The 19906-nt window shown below is 41.5% G+C and overlaps 1 protein-coding gene across 5 annotated transcripts; it reads right to left on the minus strand.

Moving 5' to 3' along the window:
* Positions 1–538: 538 nt before the first annotated feature.
* On the minus strand, positions 539–19097 carry LOC124270693. Of its 5 annotated transcripts, XM_046705721.1 has the most exons (12): positions 18875–19097; positions 17782–17895; positions 16912–17025; positions 14836–14949; positions 14213–14326; positions 13342–13455; positions 10115–10228; positions 9291–9404; positions 3701–3814; positions 3124–3237; positions 2181–2269; positions 539–723 (listed from the first exon to the last, which is right to left on the minus strand). In XM_046705721.1, the coding sequence occupies exons 1-12, from the start codon at positions 19030–19032 to the stop codon at positions 650–652; spliced, it is 1347 nt and encodes a 448-aa protein (XP_046561677.1). In that variant the 5' UTR covers positions 19033–19097; the 3' UTR covers positions 539–649. The 5 variants fall into 5 exon arrangements, with proteins under 5 accessions (XP_046561677.1, XP_046561680.1, XP_046561679.1 ...); XM_046705724.1 differs by lacking the exon at positions 14836–14949; XM_046705723.1 differs by lacking the exon at positions 13342–13455.
* Positions 19098–19906: the final 809 nt, after the last annotated feature.

Genomic DNA, 19906 nt, shown 5'->3' on the forward strand with positions numbered 1-19906 from the left:
AATCCCAAGGTGCTTGTATTATACACACATAAAAGTCAGTTTTTGGTGTTTGGATGTTTCTAATGGTACCCTACAATCTACACATCATCTTCATTATCATCTACATAGATCGATGCTCATACTGTTGATCACTGAATTGTCTGGTCCAGACTCGATTATTTACAGACCGCCTCCATATAGCTGGAATATTGCTGAGTGCGGCGTAAAACTAAACCCACTCACTCATTACCATCATCACACTCGCTTTATACTAGACTAAAGACTAGACACACTCGCTAACTAAAGACTCCCAATCTAATGATCACTTTGTTTAGTACCTGTAGGTGTCACTCTACCATTGGTGGAGAGGGACGGACACTTTTCAGAAATCAAAGAAATCCAAAGCAATCCCGAATCTTCTATACCGTCACATTTGTGTGTGAATCGCTATCACTGTCACTAGGTGATGCCTCGATGTGTACTCTTCAGATATTTAGTAGTAGACAGTAAGGGAGAATGTTGACTTACGTGTAGCATATCACAAGACTGAACTTCGAAGAAATACAATAGTGCGTTTTATTATGTAAACTTAAACAGACATAAATAACAAAACAGATTTGTTCTTCAATGTGAATGTTGATTCAGCCGTAACTATACAGTGGGAAATACCCTACGTTCTGGCGATGACGTCTTCATGTTCGGGGTAGGACTTTAGCATGTCGTTGTGGGATAGGTCTGCGTCGTCTGAAAAACGTACTTATAGAATCATATAATGGAAACCACATCACTATCATCAGTTTGTCCCCATTTCGTGTATGGTTTGTCTCTGATTGACAATACAAGTACAATACAAGTACTTCTCTTCGACAGTTCTACCATAGAAAGGACAGGCTTTGAAATGTCAGTGGCAGTTGGTATTCAACTTACACAGTCATCCCTTATACTGGTATACATGATGTTAAGGAACAACGAGCAGGCGTCTTGATGAATATATGTCGAACGTTATAATGACAACTCACTCATTATCTAAAACATTGAAAATACTGCTTTGTTTGAGCAAACCAAATGTATTTTGACATCGGTCATAACAAAATAACAGTCATCACAGAAATATATATATATATATATATGAGCATTATGTGAGTACTTCCTGCTGGATTCAAAGGGGAATTTTTACTTTCTTGCAAAACAGAAGATCATACCCACGTATACTGGAATACACATATACAAACGTGCTTCACACAAAATCTCAAGAGCTAGGGGTCGCATTTTCATATGTTGCCGAGCATATAGGGGCATAAATGTCATGCATGCAGCATGTGCACTACAGTTTTCTGAACTGATACAAAAGATGATGAAACTCAAAAGAACTTTTCTTGACATGGCAAAACTTTCATAAAATACACGATGGCAAGTTATTGACATGCAAGACGAAGATTTCGGTGCTAACGTGAACATTGACAACTCGGTTATTGGTCGACTTCTGATAAACACGTGGCAACCGGAAAACAGAGGAAGACCAGTGACCATTATGACAGAGAACATGCCGAATAACTAAGCCGGCAAACACTGACATCAAACCAGTAACATCAGAAGGATGGTCTCAGGGATCTTGGGTTCATTCGATTGATGAACAGCGATATCTTCTACATGTTACCGATGGCCGTTGTCATCGAAACATTACCTTGAACCCCATCGAACATATTTAGGACTATATTGGACGCCAAGTTCCAGTCAAAGATCCTCCTGTTTAAAACCTGCAGACGTGTTACAACGCTGGGGTTTCGACGATTGATTGTCTGTATGAGCAGGGGACTGACAGGTGTTTACCGTGCAGCGTGGCATTAGTGAGAACTGTATGTCAATCAGATACTTGCCGGCACTCTTTTTGTATATTCCTCTCAGATTACACGTAACCTGGTACCAAATTTCAGTTTCAGTTTTGTTCGTGTTTCAGATACATCACCATTTTCACTCGAAGGTTTTTTCAAAATATATACATGTTTTCGTACTGAACCAGCATCTTCTGTCCCAGATAACGTCTTGGCAGCGTAAATAGCTTGTTAGTAATGTGTTCAAAACAGTAGTTTCAAAAATATATTGCAAGAATAGGGCCGATTGCAGAACAAAAAACAAAAACACACACATATAAAAACTATGGCACAAAAATGAATTTTATTAATGCGTGTAGTGATACTTACCCATCAGGCGAATGAGTCGCCATATTAAAGTGCCCACGGGTGCATCAGTCGTCATATGCGGAACATTCGTGCTGGCCATACGGTCGCTACTGGAGGAAGAAAAAGAATCATTATGCTTTTTAGGAATACTCTTGTATGAATATATTATATGAGAATGAACAGGATCCTAAATGATCAGGTTTTTTCCTTATATTTTGTCCCATTCACATAACTGCGTGTACACAGAAGCTGCTTCTAATTAGACCGGGGGTTAGCCTGCGTGTCTGCTTGTCTCCGACACTTTGCAACGTATTAGCATGTCAGTTACTTCAAGCTTAATATCAATTCAACAAGCATGGGTATGTTGCCGACATAAGTAAAAGTACCGGGATTTAGACTACCCATCATATGTTCCTGATTTGCCCAAAGGAACAGTACTCTGCACACCCAACTTCGCATGAGATGACTAGGCCACCTGTTCTAGTGCAACATGTATGCGTGCAACTGTATCTACCCATCAGTGAATAGCAATGGCCACGCTGTTACTGTATTGACCAACGTTGACCACATGTCATGACACTGGTGATCTTCCCTGACCTCCAGATCACTTGATTTCTTACAGACCACCGTCATATAGCTGGAATATTGCTGAGTGCGGCGTTAAACAACAAACCAACCAACCAATCCAGATTAATTGGACTGCAAGTTTAGCCTGCTCATATGGTTGGGTCCGACACCTTGCAACGTATCATATTTTAAGAATATCAACCTGAACCACGTGCACGTAATATTTAACAGTGTTCCCATTACAACTGCCTGTCAGCTTAATGTCAATCCCACGAGCACGGATATGGTGCTGTTAAACGTAGGAACATTTGGGGCACACCGGGATTTGAACCAACCATCATATGTTCCTAAATTTTGTTTCTAACGACCATGTATGTATGTGTGCAACAGTACCTACCCATCTGGCAAATCTGTAGCCATATTGGACTTTCCCGGGAAGCTAACATTCTGCATGGCCAGGGATGAGTCGGTAGGCGCGTTCGTTGCATTCGGAGCTGTCATATTACGGCCACTATTTTAAGAAGAAGACAATGTCTTTATGCTATTTAGGAATATCCACATATGAAATATAGTATGTGAAAGATGGAAAACAGGAGTTTGCAACAATATCTTAACATTGAAATACAACCAAAATTACACTTTTCATGTATATTAGAATCTCTGCTAAAAGAAGATCTTATTGTATGATCCGACTATAGCAGTATGTGTTTAAAAATCACTATCAACCAGTTATGATACTCGGCGAAACTGAGACACCTTGCATCGTTTCATAATTTCAGAACCACGTGCACGCAATATGAAACTGTATTCCCGTTACACCTGTCTGTCAGCTGAATGTGACTTCCACGGGCACGGGTATGGTGCTGAGAATCGTAGAAACATAATTGGGGCGCACCGGGATTTGAACAAACCATCAAATGTTCTTAAATTTTGTTTCTAACAAAACATGTATGTATGTGTGCAACGGTACCTACCCATCAGGCAAATCTGTGGCCATATTGGACGTTCCCGGGAAGCTGACATTCTGCTTATCCAGGGTTGCATCGGTCAGCACGTTCGTTGCATTCGGAGCTGTCATATTAAGGCCGCTATTGGAACAAGGAATAGTCATATTATGTGAGAAAAGGAAAACAGAAGTTAGCCACGATGTCATAACATTGAAAACAAACCGGCATTACCATTTCATTAACATCAGAAATGGCTGCTTAAAGAAGATCCCATTGAATGATTCCGATTATATCAGAAGTATGTGTTTGAAAATAACTATCATATAGTTCTGATAGCAGGGGTTGGTGAAAGGGGGCGTGTATCTTGCCTTCCTGGTGGCAACTGTCACAAACACATGCAAAGGTACATATGTACACACAGTAAAAGTCAAAAAGGAAGAATTCCATAAGAGATATATTTGGTAACTGATGACAGTAAATTTGAAATGCGCAAAGCTTGTCTAGCAAGATAACCATTAATTGTTATTACCCCGATCAAACAACTAGGATATGCTTGGTGTGATGTGTTGCACTCAAACAGACACGCGCACATCTACACACGCACACATCTACACACGCACACACGCACGATTGCTCTAGCTAACCAGTGTTGGATATCAAGAGCAATAACACCACGCTGTTACTGTATCGGCCACCCATGACCACGAGTCATGATGATTGTTAACTTCTCGGAACCTCTAGATTCCATAGTAACTATACACGTATGTATTTGGGGAATATAAGCAACAATTCGTTTGAGAGAACTAAAAATAGTTTGAAGAAATTCAAATATGTTCAATAGTTTGTGTACTGGATTCACTGTCATTCTGTGTTCGAAACATATTGGAAATTGCACCTAAAGAAATGAAATTGTTATTGTATGTGCTGTTTGGGGGCTATTTCGTGAAACCCTGCTCGAAGTATTCATATAAATTACGATACACCTGTGGCTTTCCCTCCATGCCTGTCAGGGAGGCGTGTCCCATTTCCAAACCCCGCTTCAGTACGAGGGGACACGTTGTAGCTATGAATACCACAGATGTTGTAATACAATATGCAGCTCGTATAAAGTTAGATTAGGTTAACAGGTTTATGCTCATATTGTGTCACATTCATGTGACTGCTTTTATACAGACCTTTAGTTGGATAAGGAGGTTAACCTGCTTGTATACAGAAGCGACCTTTAGTTGGATAAGGAGGTTAACCTGCTTGTATTCAGAAGCGACCTTTAGTTGGATAAGGAGGTTAACCTGCTTGTATACAGAAGCGACCTTTAGTTGGATAAGGAGGTTAACCTGCTTGTAGTTTTAGTTGATAAGGAGAAATTAACCCAGTTTGTATACAGAAGCGACCTTTAGTTGGATAAGGAGGTTAACCAGCTTGTATACAGAAGCGACCTTTAGTTGGATAGGAGGTTAGGTTAACCCTGCTTGTATACAGAAGCGACCTTTAGTTGAATGAGAAGGTTGCTTGATAAGGAGGTTAACCAGCTTGTAGATGGATAAGGAGGTTAACCAGCTTGTAAAGAAGCGACCTGAAGAGACCTTTAGTTGGATGAGAAGGTTAACCAGCTTGTATACAGAAGCGACCTTTAGTTGGATAAGGAGGTTAACCAGCTTGTATACAGAAGCGACCTTTAGTTGGATGAGAAGGTTAACCAGCTTGTATACAGAAGCGACCTTTAGTTGGATAAGAGGTTAACCAGCTTGTATACAGAAGCGACCTTTAGTTGGATGAGGAGGTTAACCAGCTTGTATACAGAAGCGACCTTTAGTTGGATAAGGAGGTTAACCAGCTTGTATACAGAAGCGACCTTTAGTTGGATGAGGAGGTTAACCAGCTTGTATACAGAAGCGGCCTTTAGTTGGATGAGGAGGTTAACCAGCTTCTATACAGAAGCGACCTTTAGTTGGATGAGAAGGTTAACCAGCTTGTATACAGAAGCGACCTTTAGTTGGATGAGGAGGTTAACCAGCTTGTATACAGAAGCGACCTTTAGTTGGATGAGGAGGTTAACCAGCTTGTATACAGAAGCGACCTTTAGTTGGATAAGGAGGTTAACCAGCTTGTATACAGAAGCGACCTTTAGTTGGATAAGGAGGTTAACCAGCTTGTATACAGAAGCGACTTTTAGTTGGATAAGGAGGTTAACCAGCTTGTATACAGAAGCGACCTTTAGTTGGATGAGGAGGTTAACCAGCTTGTATACAGAAGCGACCTTTAGTTGGATAAGGAGGTTAACCAGCTTGTATACAGAAGCGACCTTTAGTTGGATAAGGAGGTTAACCAGCTTGTATACTGAAGCGGTCTTTAGTTGGATAAGGAGGTTAACCAGCTTGTATACAGAAGCGACCTTTAGTTGGATAAGGAGGTTAACCAGCTTGTATACAGAAGCGACCTTTAGTTGGATGAGAAGGTTAACCAGCTTGTATACAGAAGCGACCTTTAGTTGGATAAGAAGGTTAACCAGCTTGTATACAGAAGCGACCTTTAGTTGGATAAGGAGGTTAACCAGCTTGTATACAGAAGCGGTCTTTAGTTGGATGAGGAGGTTAACCAGCTTGTATACAGAAGCGGCCTTTAGTTGGATAAGGAGGTTAACCAGCTTGTATACAGAAGCGGCCTTTAGTTGGATGAGAAGGTTAACCAGCTTGTATACAGAAGCGACCTTTAGTTGGATAAGGAGGTTAACCAGCTTGTATACAGAAGCGACCTTTAGTTGGATGAGAAGGTTAACCAGCTTGTATACAGAAGCGACCTTTAGTTGGATGAGAAGCTTAACCAGCTTGTATACAGAAGCGACCTTTAGTTGGATGAGAAGGTTAACCAGCTTGTATACAGAAACGACCTTTAGTTGGATGAGGAGGTTAACCAGCTTGTATACAGAAGCGACCTTTAGTTGGATGAGGAGGTTAACCAGCTTGTATACAGAAGCGACCTTTAGTTGGATGAGAAGGTTAACCAGCTTGTATACAGAAGCGACCTTTAGTTGGATAAGGAGGTTAACCAGCTTGTATACAGAAGCGACCTTTAGTTGGATAAGGAGGTTAACCAGCTTGTATACAGAAGCGACCTTTAGTTGGATAAGGAGGTTAACCAGCTTGTATACTGAAGCGGTCTTTAGTTGGATAAGGAGGTTAACCAGTTTCTATACTGAAGCGGCCTTTAGTTGGGTAAGGAGGTTAACCAGCTTGTATACAGAAGCGACCTTTAGTTGGATGAGGAGGTTAACCTGCTTGTATACAGAAGCGACCTTTAGTTGGATGAGAAGGTTAACCAGCTTGTATACAGAAGCGACCTTTAGTTGGATGAGAAGGTTAACCAGCTTGTATACAGAAGCGACCTTTAGTTGGATGAGAAGCTTAACCAGCTTGTATACAGAAGCGACCTTTAGTTGGATGAGAAGGTTAACCAGCTTGTATACAGAAGTGACCTTTAGTTGGATGAGAGGTTAACCAGCTTGTATACAGAAGCGACCTTTAGTTGGATGAGAAGGTTAACCAGCTTGTATACAGAAGCGACCTTTAGTTGGATGAGAAAGCGGTTAACCAGCTTGTATACAGAAGCGACCTTTAGTTGGATAAGGAGGTTAACCAGCTTGTATACAGAAGCGACCTTTAGTTGGATGAGAAGGTTAACCAGCTTGTATACAGAAGCGACCTTTAGTTGGATGAGAAGGTTAACCAGCTTGTATACAGAAGCGACCTTTAGTTGGATGAGGAGGTTAACCAGCTTGTATACAGAAGCGACCTTTAGTTGGATAAGAAGGTTAACCAGCTTGTATACAGAAGCGACCTTTAGTTGGATAAGGAGGTTAACCTGCTTGTATACAGAAGCGACCTTTAGTTGGATGAGAAGCTTAACCAGCTTGTATACAGAAGCGACCTTTAGTTGGACGAGAACGGTAACCAGCTTGTATACAGAAGCGACCTTTAGTTGGATCAGGAGGTTAACCAGCTTGTATACAGAAGCGACCTTTAGTTGGATGAGAAGGTTAACCAGCTTGTATACAGAAGTGACCTTTAGTTGTATAAGGAGGTTAACCTGCTTGTATACAGAAGCGACCTTTAGTTGGATGAGAAGGTTAACCAGCTTGTATACAGAAGCGGCCTTTGGTTGGATGAGAAGCTTAACCAGCTTGTATACAGAAGCGACCTTTAGTTGGATGAGAAGGTTAACCTGCTTGTATACAGATGCGGCCTTTGGTTGGATGAGAAGCTTAACCAGCTTGTATACAGAAGCGACCTTTAGTTGGATGAGAAGGTTAACCAGCTTGTATACAGAAGCGACCTTTAGTTGGATGAGAAGGTTAACCAGCTTGTATACAGAAGCGACCTTTAGTTGGATAGAGGAGGTTAACCTGCTTGTATACAGATGCGACCTTTAGTTGGATGAGAAGCTTAACCAGCTTGTATACAGAAGCGACCTTTAGTTGGATGAGAAGGTTAACCTGCTTGTATACAGAAGCGACCTTTAGTTGGATGAGAAGGTTAACCAGCTTGTATACAGAAGCGACCTTTAGTTGGATAAGGAGGTTAACCTGCTTGTATACAGATGCGGCCTTTGGTTGGATGAGAAGCTTAACCAGCTTGTATACAGAAGCGACCTTTAGTTGGATGAGAAGGTTAACCAGCTTGTATACAGAGGCGGCCTTTGGTTGGATGAGAAGGTTAACCAGCTTGTATACAGAAGTGACCTTTAGTTGGACGAGGAGGTAACCTGTTTGTATACAGAAGCGACCTTTAGTTGGATGAGGAGGTTAACCAGCTTGTATACAGAAGCGACCTTTTAGTTGGATAAGGGCGGTTAACCAGCTTGTATACAGAAGCGACCTTTAGTTGGATGAGAAGGTTAACCAGCTTGTATACAGAAGCGACCTCTTTAGTTGGATAAGGAGGTTAACCAGCTTGTATACAGAAGCGACCTTTAGTTGGATGAGGAGGTTAACCAGCTTGTATACAGAAGCGACCTTTAGTGTCTTTTAACCAGCTTTTATACAGAAGCGACCTTTAGTTGGATGAGGAGGTTAACCAGCTTGTATACAGAAGCGACCTTTAGTTGGATGAGGAGGTTAACCTGCTTGTATACAGAAGCGACCTTTAGTTGGATAAGGAGGTTAACCTGCTTGTATACAGAAGCGACCTTTAGTTGGATGAGGAGGTTAACCAGCTTGTATACAGAAGCGACCTTTAGTTGGATGAGAAGGTTAACCAGTTTGTATACAGAAGCGACCTTTAGTTGGATAAGGAGGTTAACCAGCTTGTATACAGAAGCGACCTTTAGTTGGATAAGGAGGTTAACCAGCTTGTATACAGAAGCGACCTTTAGTTGGATAAGGAGGTTAACCAGCTTGTCTGCGTGTCTCCGACACCTTGCAAAGTATCATAATCTCAGAATTTCAACCTGAACCACGTTCACGCAACAGTAAATAGCATTCCCGTTATATCACTGTCTGTCAGCTTAAAGTGAATTTCACAGGCTCGTGATGACAAAAAGTGGAATTACAATCGGGGCCATTGAACTAACCATCATGTGTTTCTGAGCTGCTTCTGACATGTATGGTTGCAACGGTACCTACCCATCAGGCAAATCGGTGGCCATATTGGACGTTCCCGGGAAGCTGACATTCTGCTTATCCAGGGTTGAGTCGGTCGGCGCGTTCCTTGCATTGGGTGCTGTCATATTAGGGCCACTATTTTAAGAAGATGGCGATGTCTCTATGATATTTAGGAATACATTGACATTTACATTGAAATAGAACTGCAGGTACCTTTTATATAAATATTAGAAATCACTGCTAAAACAAGATTCTATTGAATCATCCGACTATAGTATATATAAGTATGTGATTAAGAATCGCTATCAAACAGTTATGATAGCAGGTGTGGGCGAAACTGAGACACCTTGCAACGTATCATAGTTTCAGACCCGCGAAGGTCCGGGTTAGAATATTGATCTTCAGTAACCAATGCTTGTCGTAGGAGGCTACTAACGGGATCGGGTGGTCAGGCTCGCTCACTTGGTTGACGCATGACATCGGTTCCCAATTGCGCAGATCGATGCTCATGCTGTTGATCACTGGATTATCTGGTCCAGTCTCGATTATTTACAGACCGCCGCCATATTGCTGGAATATTGCTGAGTTCGGCGTAAAACTAAACTCACTCACTCACTCACTCACTATCATAGTTTCAGAATATCAACCCGAACCACGTGCACGCAATATGAAACTGTATTCCCGTTACAACTGTCTGTCAGCTGACTGTGACTTCCACGAGCACGGGCATGGTGCTGACAAACGTAGAACCATAATTGTGGCGCACTGGGATTTGAACAAACCATCATATGTTCCTAAATTTTGTTTCTAACAAAACATGTATATATGTGTGCAACAGTACCTACCCATCAGGCAAATCTGTAGCCATATTGGACTTTCCCGGGAAGCTAACATTCTGCATGGCCAGGGATGAGTCGGTCGGCGCGTTCGTTGCATTCGGAGCTGTCATATTACGGCCGCTATTTTAAGAAGAAGACAATGTCTTTATGCTATTTAGGAATATCCATGTATGAAAAATAGTATGTGAAAGATGGAAAACAGGAATTTGCAACAATATCTTAACATTGAAATAGAACCAAAATTACACTTTTCATGTATATTAGAATCTCTGCTAAACGAAGATCTTATTGTATGATCCGACTATAGCAGTATGTGTTTAAGAATCACTATCAACCAGTTATGATACTCGGCGAAACTGAGACACCTTGCATCGTTTCATAATTTCAGAACCACGTGCACGCAATATGAAACTGTATTCCCGTTACACCTGTCTGTCAGCTGAATGTGACTTCCACGGGCACGGGTATGGTGCTGAGAAACGTAGAACCATAATTGGGGCGCACCGGGATTTAATCATCATATGTTCCTGCCTTGCCCAAAGGGACACTACTGTGGACATCATGCTAAGGCGTCTCTCGCGTCCAGATAACGTGTTCTAGTGCATCATGCATGTGTGCAACAGTACCTACCCATCAGGCGCATCGGTGGTCATATTGGACGTTCCCGGGAAGCTGACATTCTGCTTATCCAGGGTTGCATCGGTCAGCACCTTCGTTGCATTCGGAGCTGTCATATTAAGGCCGCTATTGGAACAAGGAGTAGTCATATTATGTGAGAAAAGGAAAACAGAAGTTAGCCACCATGTCATAACATTGAAAACAAACCGGCATTACCATTTCATTAACATCAGAAATGGCTGCTTAAAGAAGATCCCATTGAATGATTCCGATTATATCAGAAGTATGTGTTTGAAAATAACTATCATATAGTTCTGATAGCAGGTGTTGGTGAAACGGGGCGTGTATCTTGCCTTGCTGGTGGCAACTGTCACAGACACATGCAAAGGTACACATGTACACACAACAAAAGTCAAAAAGGAGGAATTCCATCAGATATATTTGGTAACTGATGACAGTAAATTTGAAATGCGCAAAGCTTGTCTAGCAAGACACCCTTCTTGCATTAATTGTTACCCTGATCAAACAACTAGAATATTGCTTGGTGTGATGTGTTGCACTTTAACAGACACGCGCACATCTACACACGCACACACGCACGATTGCTCTAGCTAACCAGTGTTGGATATCAAGAGCAATAACGCCACGCTATTACTGTATCGACCACCCATGACCACGAGTCATGATGATTGTTAACTTCTCGGGACCTCTAGATTCCATAGTAACTATACACGTATGAATTTTGGGAATATAAGCAACAATTCGTTTGAGACAACTAAAAATAGTTTGAAGAAATTCAAATATGTTCAATAGTTTGTGCACTGGATTCACTGTCATTCTGTGTTCGAAACATATTGGAAATTGCACCTAAAGAAATGAAATTGTTATTGTATGTGCTGTTTGGGGGCTATTTCGTGAAACCCTGCTCGAAGTATTCATATAAATTACGATACACCTGTGGCTTTCCCTCCATGCCTTTCAGGGAGGCGTGTCCTATTTCCAAACCCCTCTTCAGTACGAGGGGACACGTTGTAGCTATGAATACAACAGATGTTGTAATACAATATGCAGCTCGTATAAAGTTAGATTAGGTTAACAGGTTGATGCTCATCTTGTGTCACATTCATGTCACTGCTTTTATACAGACCTTTAGTTGCATATGGAGGTTAACCAGCTTGTATACAGAAGCGACCTTAGTTGGATGAGAAGGTTAACCTGCTTGTATACAGAAGCGACCTTTAGTTGGATGAGGAGGTTAACCAGCTTGTATACAGAAGCGACCTTTAGTTGGATGAGGTTAACCTGCTTGTATACAGAAGCGACCTTTAGTTGGATGAGGAGGTTAACCTGCTTGTATACAGAAGCGACCTTTAGTTGGATGAGAAGGTTAACCAGCTTGTATACAGAAGCGACCTTTAGTTGGATGAGAAGGTTAACCAGCTTGTATACAGAAGCGACCTTTAGTTGGATGAGGAGGTTAACCAGCTTGTATACAGAAGCGACCTTTAGTTGGATGAGGAGGTTAACCAGCTTGTATACAGAAGCGACCTTTAGTTGGATGAGGAGGTTAACCAGCTTGTATACAGAAGCGACCTTTAGTTGGATGAAAAGGTTAACTTGCCTGTATACAGAAGCGACCTTTAGTTGGATGAGGCGGTTAACCTGCTTGTATACAGAAGCGACCTTTAGTTGGATGAGAAGGTTAACCTGTTTGTATACAGTAGCGGCCTTTACTTGGATACGGAGGTTAACCTTCTTGTATACAGAAGCGACCTTTAGTTGGATAAGGAGGTTAACCTGCTTGTATACAGAAGCGACCTTTAGTTGGATGAAAGGGTTAACTTGCCTGTATATACAGAAGCGAACTTTAGTTGGATGAGGCGGATAACCAGCTTGTATACAGAAGCGACCTTTAGTTGGATGAGAAGGTTAACCAGCTTGTATACAGAAGCGACCTTTAGTTGGATAAGGAGGTTAACCAGCTTGTATACAGAAGCGACCTTTAGTTGGATAAGGAGGTTAACCAGCTTGTATACAGAAGCGACCTTTAGTTGGATGAGAAGGTTAACCAGCTTGTATACAGAAGCGACCTTTAGTTGGATGAGGAGGTTAACCAGCTTGTATACAGAAGCGACCTTTAGTTGGATGAGGAGGTTAACCTGCTTGTATACAGAAGCGACCTTTAGTTGGATGAGAAGGTTAACCTGTTTGTATACAGAAGCGACCTTTAGTTGGATAAGGAGGTTAACCTTCTTGTATACAGAAGCGACCTTCAGTTGGATAAGGAGGTTAACCAGCTTGTATACAGGAGCGACCTTTAGTTGGATAAGGAGGTTAACCTGCTTGTATACAGAAGCGACCTTTAGTTGGATAAGGAGGTTAACCAGCTTGTCTGCGTGTCTCCGACACCTTGCAAAGTATCATAATCTCAGAATTTCAACCTGAACCACGTTCACGCAACAGTAAATAGCATTCCCGTTATATCACTGTCTGTCAGCTTAAAGTGAATTTCACAGGCTCGTGATGACAAAAGTGGAATTACAATCGGGGCGATTGAACTAACCATCATGTGTTTCTGAGCTGCTTCTGACATGTATGGTTGCAACGGTACCTACCCATCAGGCAAATCGGTGGCCATATTGGACGTTCCCGGGAAGCTGACATTCTGCTTATCCAGGGTTGAGTCAGTCGGCGCGTTCCTTGCATTGGGTGCTGTCATATTAGGGCCGCTATTTTAAGAAGATGGCGATTTCTCTATGATATTTAGGAATACATGTATCTATATATGAAATATAGTATGTGAAATAAGGAATACAGGTGTTTACAACAACGTCTTTACATTGAAATAGAACCGCAGTTACCGTTTACATAAATATTAGAAATCTCTGCTAAAAGAAGATTCTATTGAATCATCCGACTATAGTATAAGTATGTGATTAGGAATCGCTATCAAACAGTTATGATAGCAGGTGTGGGCGAAACTGAGACACCTTGCAACGTATCATAGTTTCAGACCCGCGAAGGTCCGGGTTAGAATATTGATCTTCAGTAACCAATGCTTGTCGTAGGAGGCTACTAACGGGATCGGGTGGTCAGGCTCGCTCACTTGGTTGACGCATGACATCGGTTCCCAATTGCGCAGATCGATGCTCATGCTGTTGATCACTGGATTATCTGGTCCAGTCTCGATTATTTACAGACCGCCGCCATATTGCTGGAATATTGCTGAGTTCGGCGTAAAACTAAACTCACTCACTCACTCACTACTCATAGTTTCAGAATATCAACCCGAACCACGTGCACGCAATATGAAACTGTATTCCCGTTACAACTGTCTGTCAGCTGACTGTGACTTCCACGAGCACGGGCATGGTGCTGACAAACGTAGAACCATAATTGGGGCGCACTGGGATTTGAACAAACCATCATATGTTCCTAAATTTTGTTTCTAACAAAACATGTATGTATGTGTGCAACAGTACCTACCCATCAGGCAAATCTGTAGCCATATTGGACTTTCCCGGGAAGCTAACATTCTGCATGGCCAGGGATGAGTCGGTCGGCGCGTTCGTTGCATTCGGAGCTGTCATATTACGGCCGCTATTTTAAGAAGAAGACAATGTCTTTATGCTATTTAGGAATATCCATGTATGAAAAATAGTATGTGAAAGATGGAAAACAGGAATTTGCAACAATATCTTAACATTGAAATAGAACCAAAATTACACTTTTCATGTATATTAGAATCTCTGCTAAACGAAGATCTTATTGTATGATCCGACTATAGCAGTATGTGTTTAAGAATCACTATCAACCAGTTATGATACTCGGCGAAACTGAGACACCTTGCATCGTTTCATAATTTCAGAACCACGTGCACGCAATATGAAACTGTATTCCCGTTACACCTGTCTGTCAGCTGAATGTGACTTCCACGGGCACGGGTATGGTGCTGAGAAACGTAGAAACATAATTGGGGCGCACCGGGATTTAATCATCATATGTTCCTGCCTTGCCCAAGGGACACTACTCTGGACATCATGCTAAGGCGTCTCTCGCGTCCAGATAACGTGTTCTAGTGCATCATGCATGTGTGCAACGGTACCTACCCATCAGGCAAATCTGTGGTCATATTGGACGTTCCCGGGAAGCTGACATTCTGCTTATCCAGGGTTGCATCGGTCAGCACGTTCGTTGCATTCGGAGCTGTCATATTAAGGCCGCTATTGGAACAAGGAATAGTCATATTATGTGAGAAAAGGAAAACAGAAGTTAGCCACGATGTCATAACATTGAAAACAAACCGGCATTACCATTTCATTAACATCAGAAATGGCTGCTTAAAGAAGATCCCATTGAATGATTCCGATTATATCAGAAGTATGTGTTTGAAAATAACTATCATATAGTTCTGATAGCAGGTGTTGGTGAAACGGGGCGTGTATCTTGCCTTGCTGGTGGCAACTGTCACAGACACATGCAAAGGTACATATGTACACACAACAAAAGTCAAAAGGAGGAATTCCATCAGATATATTTTGGTAACTGATGACAGTAAATTTGAAATGCGCAAAGCTTGTCTAGCAAGACACCCTTCTTGCATTAATTGTTACCCTGATCAAACAACTAGAATATTGCTTGGTGTGATGTGTTGCACTCAAACAGACACGCGCACATCTACACACGCACACATCACACACGCACGATTGCTCTAGCTAACCAGTGTTGGATATCAAGAGCAATAACGCCACGCTATTACTGTATCGACCACCCATGACCACGAGTCATGATGATTGTTAACTTCTCGGGACCTCTAGATTCCATAGTAACTATACACGTATGAATTTCGGGAATATAAGCAACAATTCGTTTGAGACAACTAAAAAAAGTTTGAAGAAATTCAAATATGTTCAATAGTTTATGCACTGGATTCACTGTCATTCTGTGTTCGAAACATATTGGAAATTGCGCCTAAAGAAATGAAATTGTTATTGTATGTGCTGTTTGGGGGCTATTTCGTGAAACCCTGCTCGAAGTATTCATATAAATTACGATACACCTGTGGCTTTCCCTCCATGCCTTTCAGGGAGGCGTGTCCTATTTCCAAACCCCTCTTCAGTACGAGGGGACACGTTGTAGCTATGAAAACAACAGATGTTGTAATACAATATGCAGCTCGTATAAAGTTAGATTAGGTTAACAGGTTGATGCTCATCTTGTGTCACATTCATGTCACTGCTTTTATACAGACCTTTAGTTGCATACGGAGGTTAACCTGCTTGTATACAGAAGCGACCTTTAGTTGGATGAGGAGGTTAACCAGCTTGTATACAGAAGCGACCTTTAGTTGGATAAGGAGGTTAACCAGCTTGTATACAGAAGCGACCTTTAGTTGGATGGAAAGTATTAACTTGCCTGTATACAGAAGCGACCTTTAGTTTTAGTTGATGAGAAGGTTAACCTGCTTGTATACAGAAGCGACCTTTAGTTGGATGAGAAGTTTAAGCAGCTTGTACACAGAAGCGACCTTTAGTTGGATGAGAAGGTTAACCTGCTTGTATACAGCAGCGACCTTTAGTTGGATGAGGAGGTTAACCAGTTTGTATACAGAAGCGACCTTTAGTTGGATGAGGAGGTTAACCAGCTTGTATACACAAAGCGACCTTTAGTTGGATGAAAAGGTTAACTTGCCTGTATACAGACCTTTAGTTGGATGAGGGCGGCTAACCTGCTTGTATACAGAAGCGACCTTTAGTTGAATGAGAAGGTTAACCTGTTTGTATACAGAAGCGACCTTTAGTTGGATACGGAGGTTAACCTTCTTGTATACAGAAGCGACCTTCAGTTGGATAAGGAGGTTAACCAGCTTGTATACAGGAGCGACCTTTAGTTGGATAAGGAGGTTAACCAGCTTGTATACAGAAGCGACCTTTAGTTGGATAAGGAGGTTAACCATTCTTGTCTGCGTGTCTCCGACACCTTGCAAAGTATCATAATCTCAAAACTTCAACCTGAACCACGTTCACGCAACAGTAAATAGCATTCCCGTTATATCACTGTCTGTCAGCTTAAAGTGAATTTCACAGGCTCGTGATGACAAAAGTGGAATTACAATCGGGGCCATTGAACTAACCATCATGTGTTTCTGAGCTGCTTCTGACATGTATGGTTGCAACGGTACCTACCCATCAGGCAAATCGGTGGCCATATTGGACGTTCCCGGGAAGCTGACATTCTGCTTATCCAGGGTTGAGTCAGTCGGCGCGTTCCTTGCATTGGGTGCTGTCATATTAGGGCCGCTATTTTAAGAAGATGGCGATTTCTCTATGATATTTAGGAATACATGTATCTATATATGAAATATAGTATGTGAAATAAGGAATACAGGTGTTTACAACAACGTCTTTACATTGAAATAGAACCGCAGTTACCGTTTACATAAATATTAGAAATCTCTGTTAAAAGAAGATTCTATTGAATCATCCGACTATAGTATAAGTATGTGATTAGGAATCGCTATCAAACAGTTATGATAGCAGGTGTGGGCGAAACTGAGACACCTTGCAACGTATCATAGTTTCAGACCCGCGAAGGTCCGGGTTAGAATATTGATCTTCAGTAACCAATGCTTGTCGTAGGAGGCGACTAACGGGATCGGGTGGTCAGGCTCGCTCACTTGGTTGACGCATGACATCGGTTCCCAATTGCGCAGATCGATGCTCATGCTGTTGATCACTGGATTGTCTGGTCCAGTCTCGATTATTAACAGACCGCCGCCATATTGCTGGAATATTGCTGAGTGCGGCGTAAAACTAAACTCACTCACTCACTCACTATCATAGTTTCAGAATATCAACCCGAACCACGTGCATGCAATATGAAACTGTATTCCCGTTACAACTGTCTGTCAGCTGACTGTGACTTCCACGAGCACGGGCATGGTGCTGACAAACGTAGAACCATAATTGGGGCGCACTGGGATTTGAACAAACCATCATATGTTCCTAAATTTTGTTTCTAACAAAACATGTATGTATGTGTGCAACAGTACCTACCCATCAGGCAAATCTGTAGCCATATTGGACTTTCCCGGGAAGCTAACATTCTGCATGGCCAGGGATGAGTCGGTCGGCGCGTTCGTTGCATTCGGAGCTGTCATATTACGGCCGCTATTTTAAGAAGAAGACAATGTCTTTATGCTATTTAGGAATATCCATGTATGAAAAATAGTATGTGAAAGATGGAAAACAGGAATTTGCAACAATATCTTAACATTGAAATAGAACCAAAATTACACTTTTCATGTATATTAGAATCTCTGCTAAACGAAGATCTTATTGTATGATCCGACTATAGCAGTATGTGTTTAAGAATCACTATCAACCAGTTATGATACCCTTGCATCGTTTCATAATTTCAGAACCACGTGCACGCAATATGAAACTGTATTCCCGTTACACCTGTCTGTCAGCTGAATGTGACTTCCACGGGCACGGGTATGGTGCTGAGAAACGTAGAACCATAATTGGGGCGCACCGGGATTTAATCATCATATGTTCCTGCCTTGCCCAAAGGGACACTACTGTGGACATCATGCGAAGGCGTCTCTCGCGTCCAGATAACGTGTTCTAGTGCATCATGCATGTGTGCAACAGTACCTACCCATCAGGCGCATCGGTGGTCATATTGGACGTTCCCGGGAAGCTGACATTCTGCTTATCCAGGGTTGCATCGGTCAGCACCTTCGTTGCATTCGGAGCTGTCATATTAAGGCCGCTATTGGAACAAGGAGTAGTCATATTATGTGAGAAAAGGAAAACAGAAGTTAGCCACCATGTCATAACATTGAAAACAAACCGGCATTACCATTTCATTAATATCAGAAATGGCTGCTTAAAGAAGATCCCATTGAATGATTCCGGTTATATCAGAAGTATGTGTTTGAAAATAACTATCATATAGTTCTGATAGCAGGTGTTGGTGAAACGGGGCGTGTATCTTGCCTTGATGGTTATATCACTGCCTGTCAGTTTAATGTGAATCCCACAAGCTCGTGCTGACAAAGGTGGAATTACAGTCGGGGTGATTGAACTAACCATCATGTGTTTTTGAGCTGTTTCTGACATGTATGTGTGCAACGGTACCTACCCATCAGGCAAATCGGTGGCCATATTGGACGTTCCCGGGAAGCTGACATTCTGCTTATCCAAGGTTGCATCGGTCAGCACGTTCCTTGCATTGGGTGCTGTCATATTAGGGCCGCTATTTGAGAAGATGTTTTGGGGGAAACTCGTATATGAAAACATTCAATGAGAAAACAGAATTGGCCATATCCGGTTCCCAAACCTCTTTGACTCTAGGAATTATTACAGAAATGTTGGAAAATGTAACACAATGAAGACATCAAAGACTGGAGCTGCTGAAATAACATAAAAGAAAATGTGAATGTTGGAAAGTCCTCCCCCTTATTATACTGTCATATTTACTCTGAATCTTTATACATTGGTCTAATTATGAAATGACCTCACTGGTCCCATATATTTCCAGCTCAAATTGGTTGACAGGAATTGGCTTTTATTACTGTTGAAGGATAACTGAAATTAATATTGGGAGGAACACATCAGATGATTTTCTGGCAATATGTACAATTACACTTTTTTGTATAAATTATGCTAGTACATACATATTGTCACAGACACATGTACAGACACAGACAGACATTTATATTTCAATAATGCAGGTTATTGGCCCATAATACAAACAAAATGCGAACATAAATAATGCATACATGCTGAATATAGGGTGAAGATTGAAATTCCAAATTAATCAATTTTATAATGGGGGGTTTACTTCTTGATTTTAAAACAGTGGAGAGGAGTGTACTTAATGTTTTTATATAATTAAACGGTCTCAATTGCTGGAGGCTGAGTATACATATATATTGTATACGTACGGATACAGATCACCTTTAACTGTATTAAGTCAATATCAATATCAAATATAATATGTTGCCATATCTTATTGAGCGTAATAATTGTTCATAACAAAAAACGGTAATGAGTGAAATAGTATGCACATAAATAAATATGTACTGTAAAAACTGGTTCTTGGTTTGTAATAAGATTTTCATGATCTTATTCTTTTCAGTCACCTACCTCCATCCGCCTCGTGCCTGAAATA

Source organism: Haliotis rubra, unplaced genomic scaffold, assembly GCF_003918875.1.
Source record: "Haliotis rubra isolate DU_JTF1 unplaced genomic scaffold, ASM391887v1 Scf154, whole genome shotgun sequence".
Classification (NCBI taxonomy): Eukaryota; Metazoa; Mollusca; class Gastropoda; order Lepetellida; family Haliotidae; genus Haliotis; species Haliotis rubra.

Bases quoted from the DNA above. Each gene is read 5' to 3' on its own strand.
- LOC124270693 (XM_046705721.1), bottom strand. From the start codon at position 19,032: ATGTTTTCATATACGAGTTTCCCCCAAAACATCTTCTCAAATAGCGGC. The intron at 14,327-14,835 runs GTAGGTACCGTT...TTCTTAAAATAG, and splicing joins ACCACAGATTTGCCTGATGG to CGGCCGTAATATGACAGCTC. The intron at 9,405-10,114 runs GTAGGTACTGTT...TTCTTAAAATAG, and splicing joins GCTACAGATTTGCCTGATGG to TGGCCCTAATATGACAGCAC.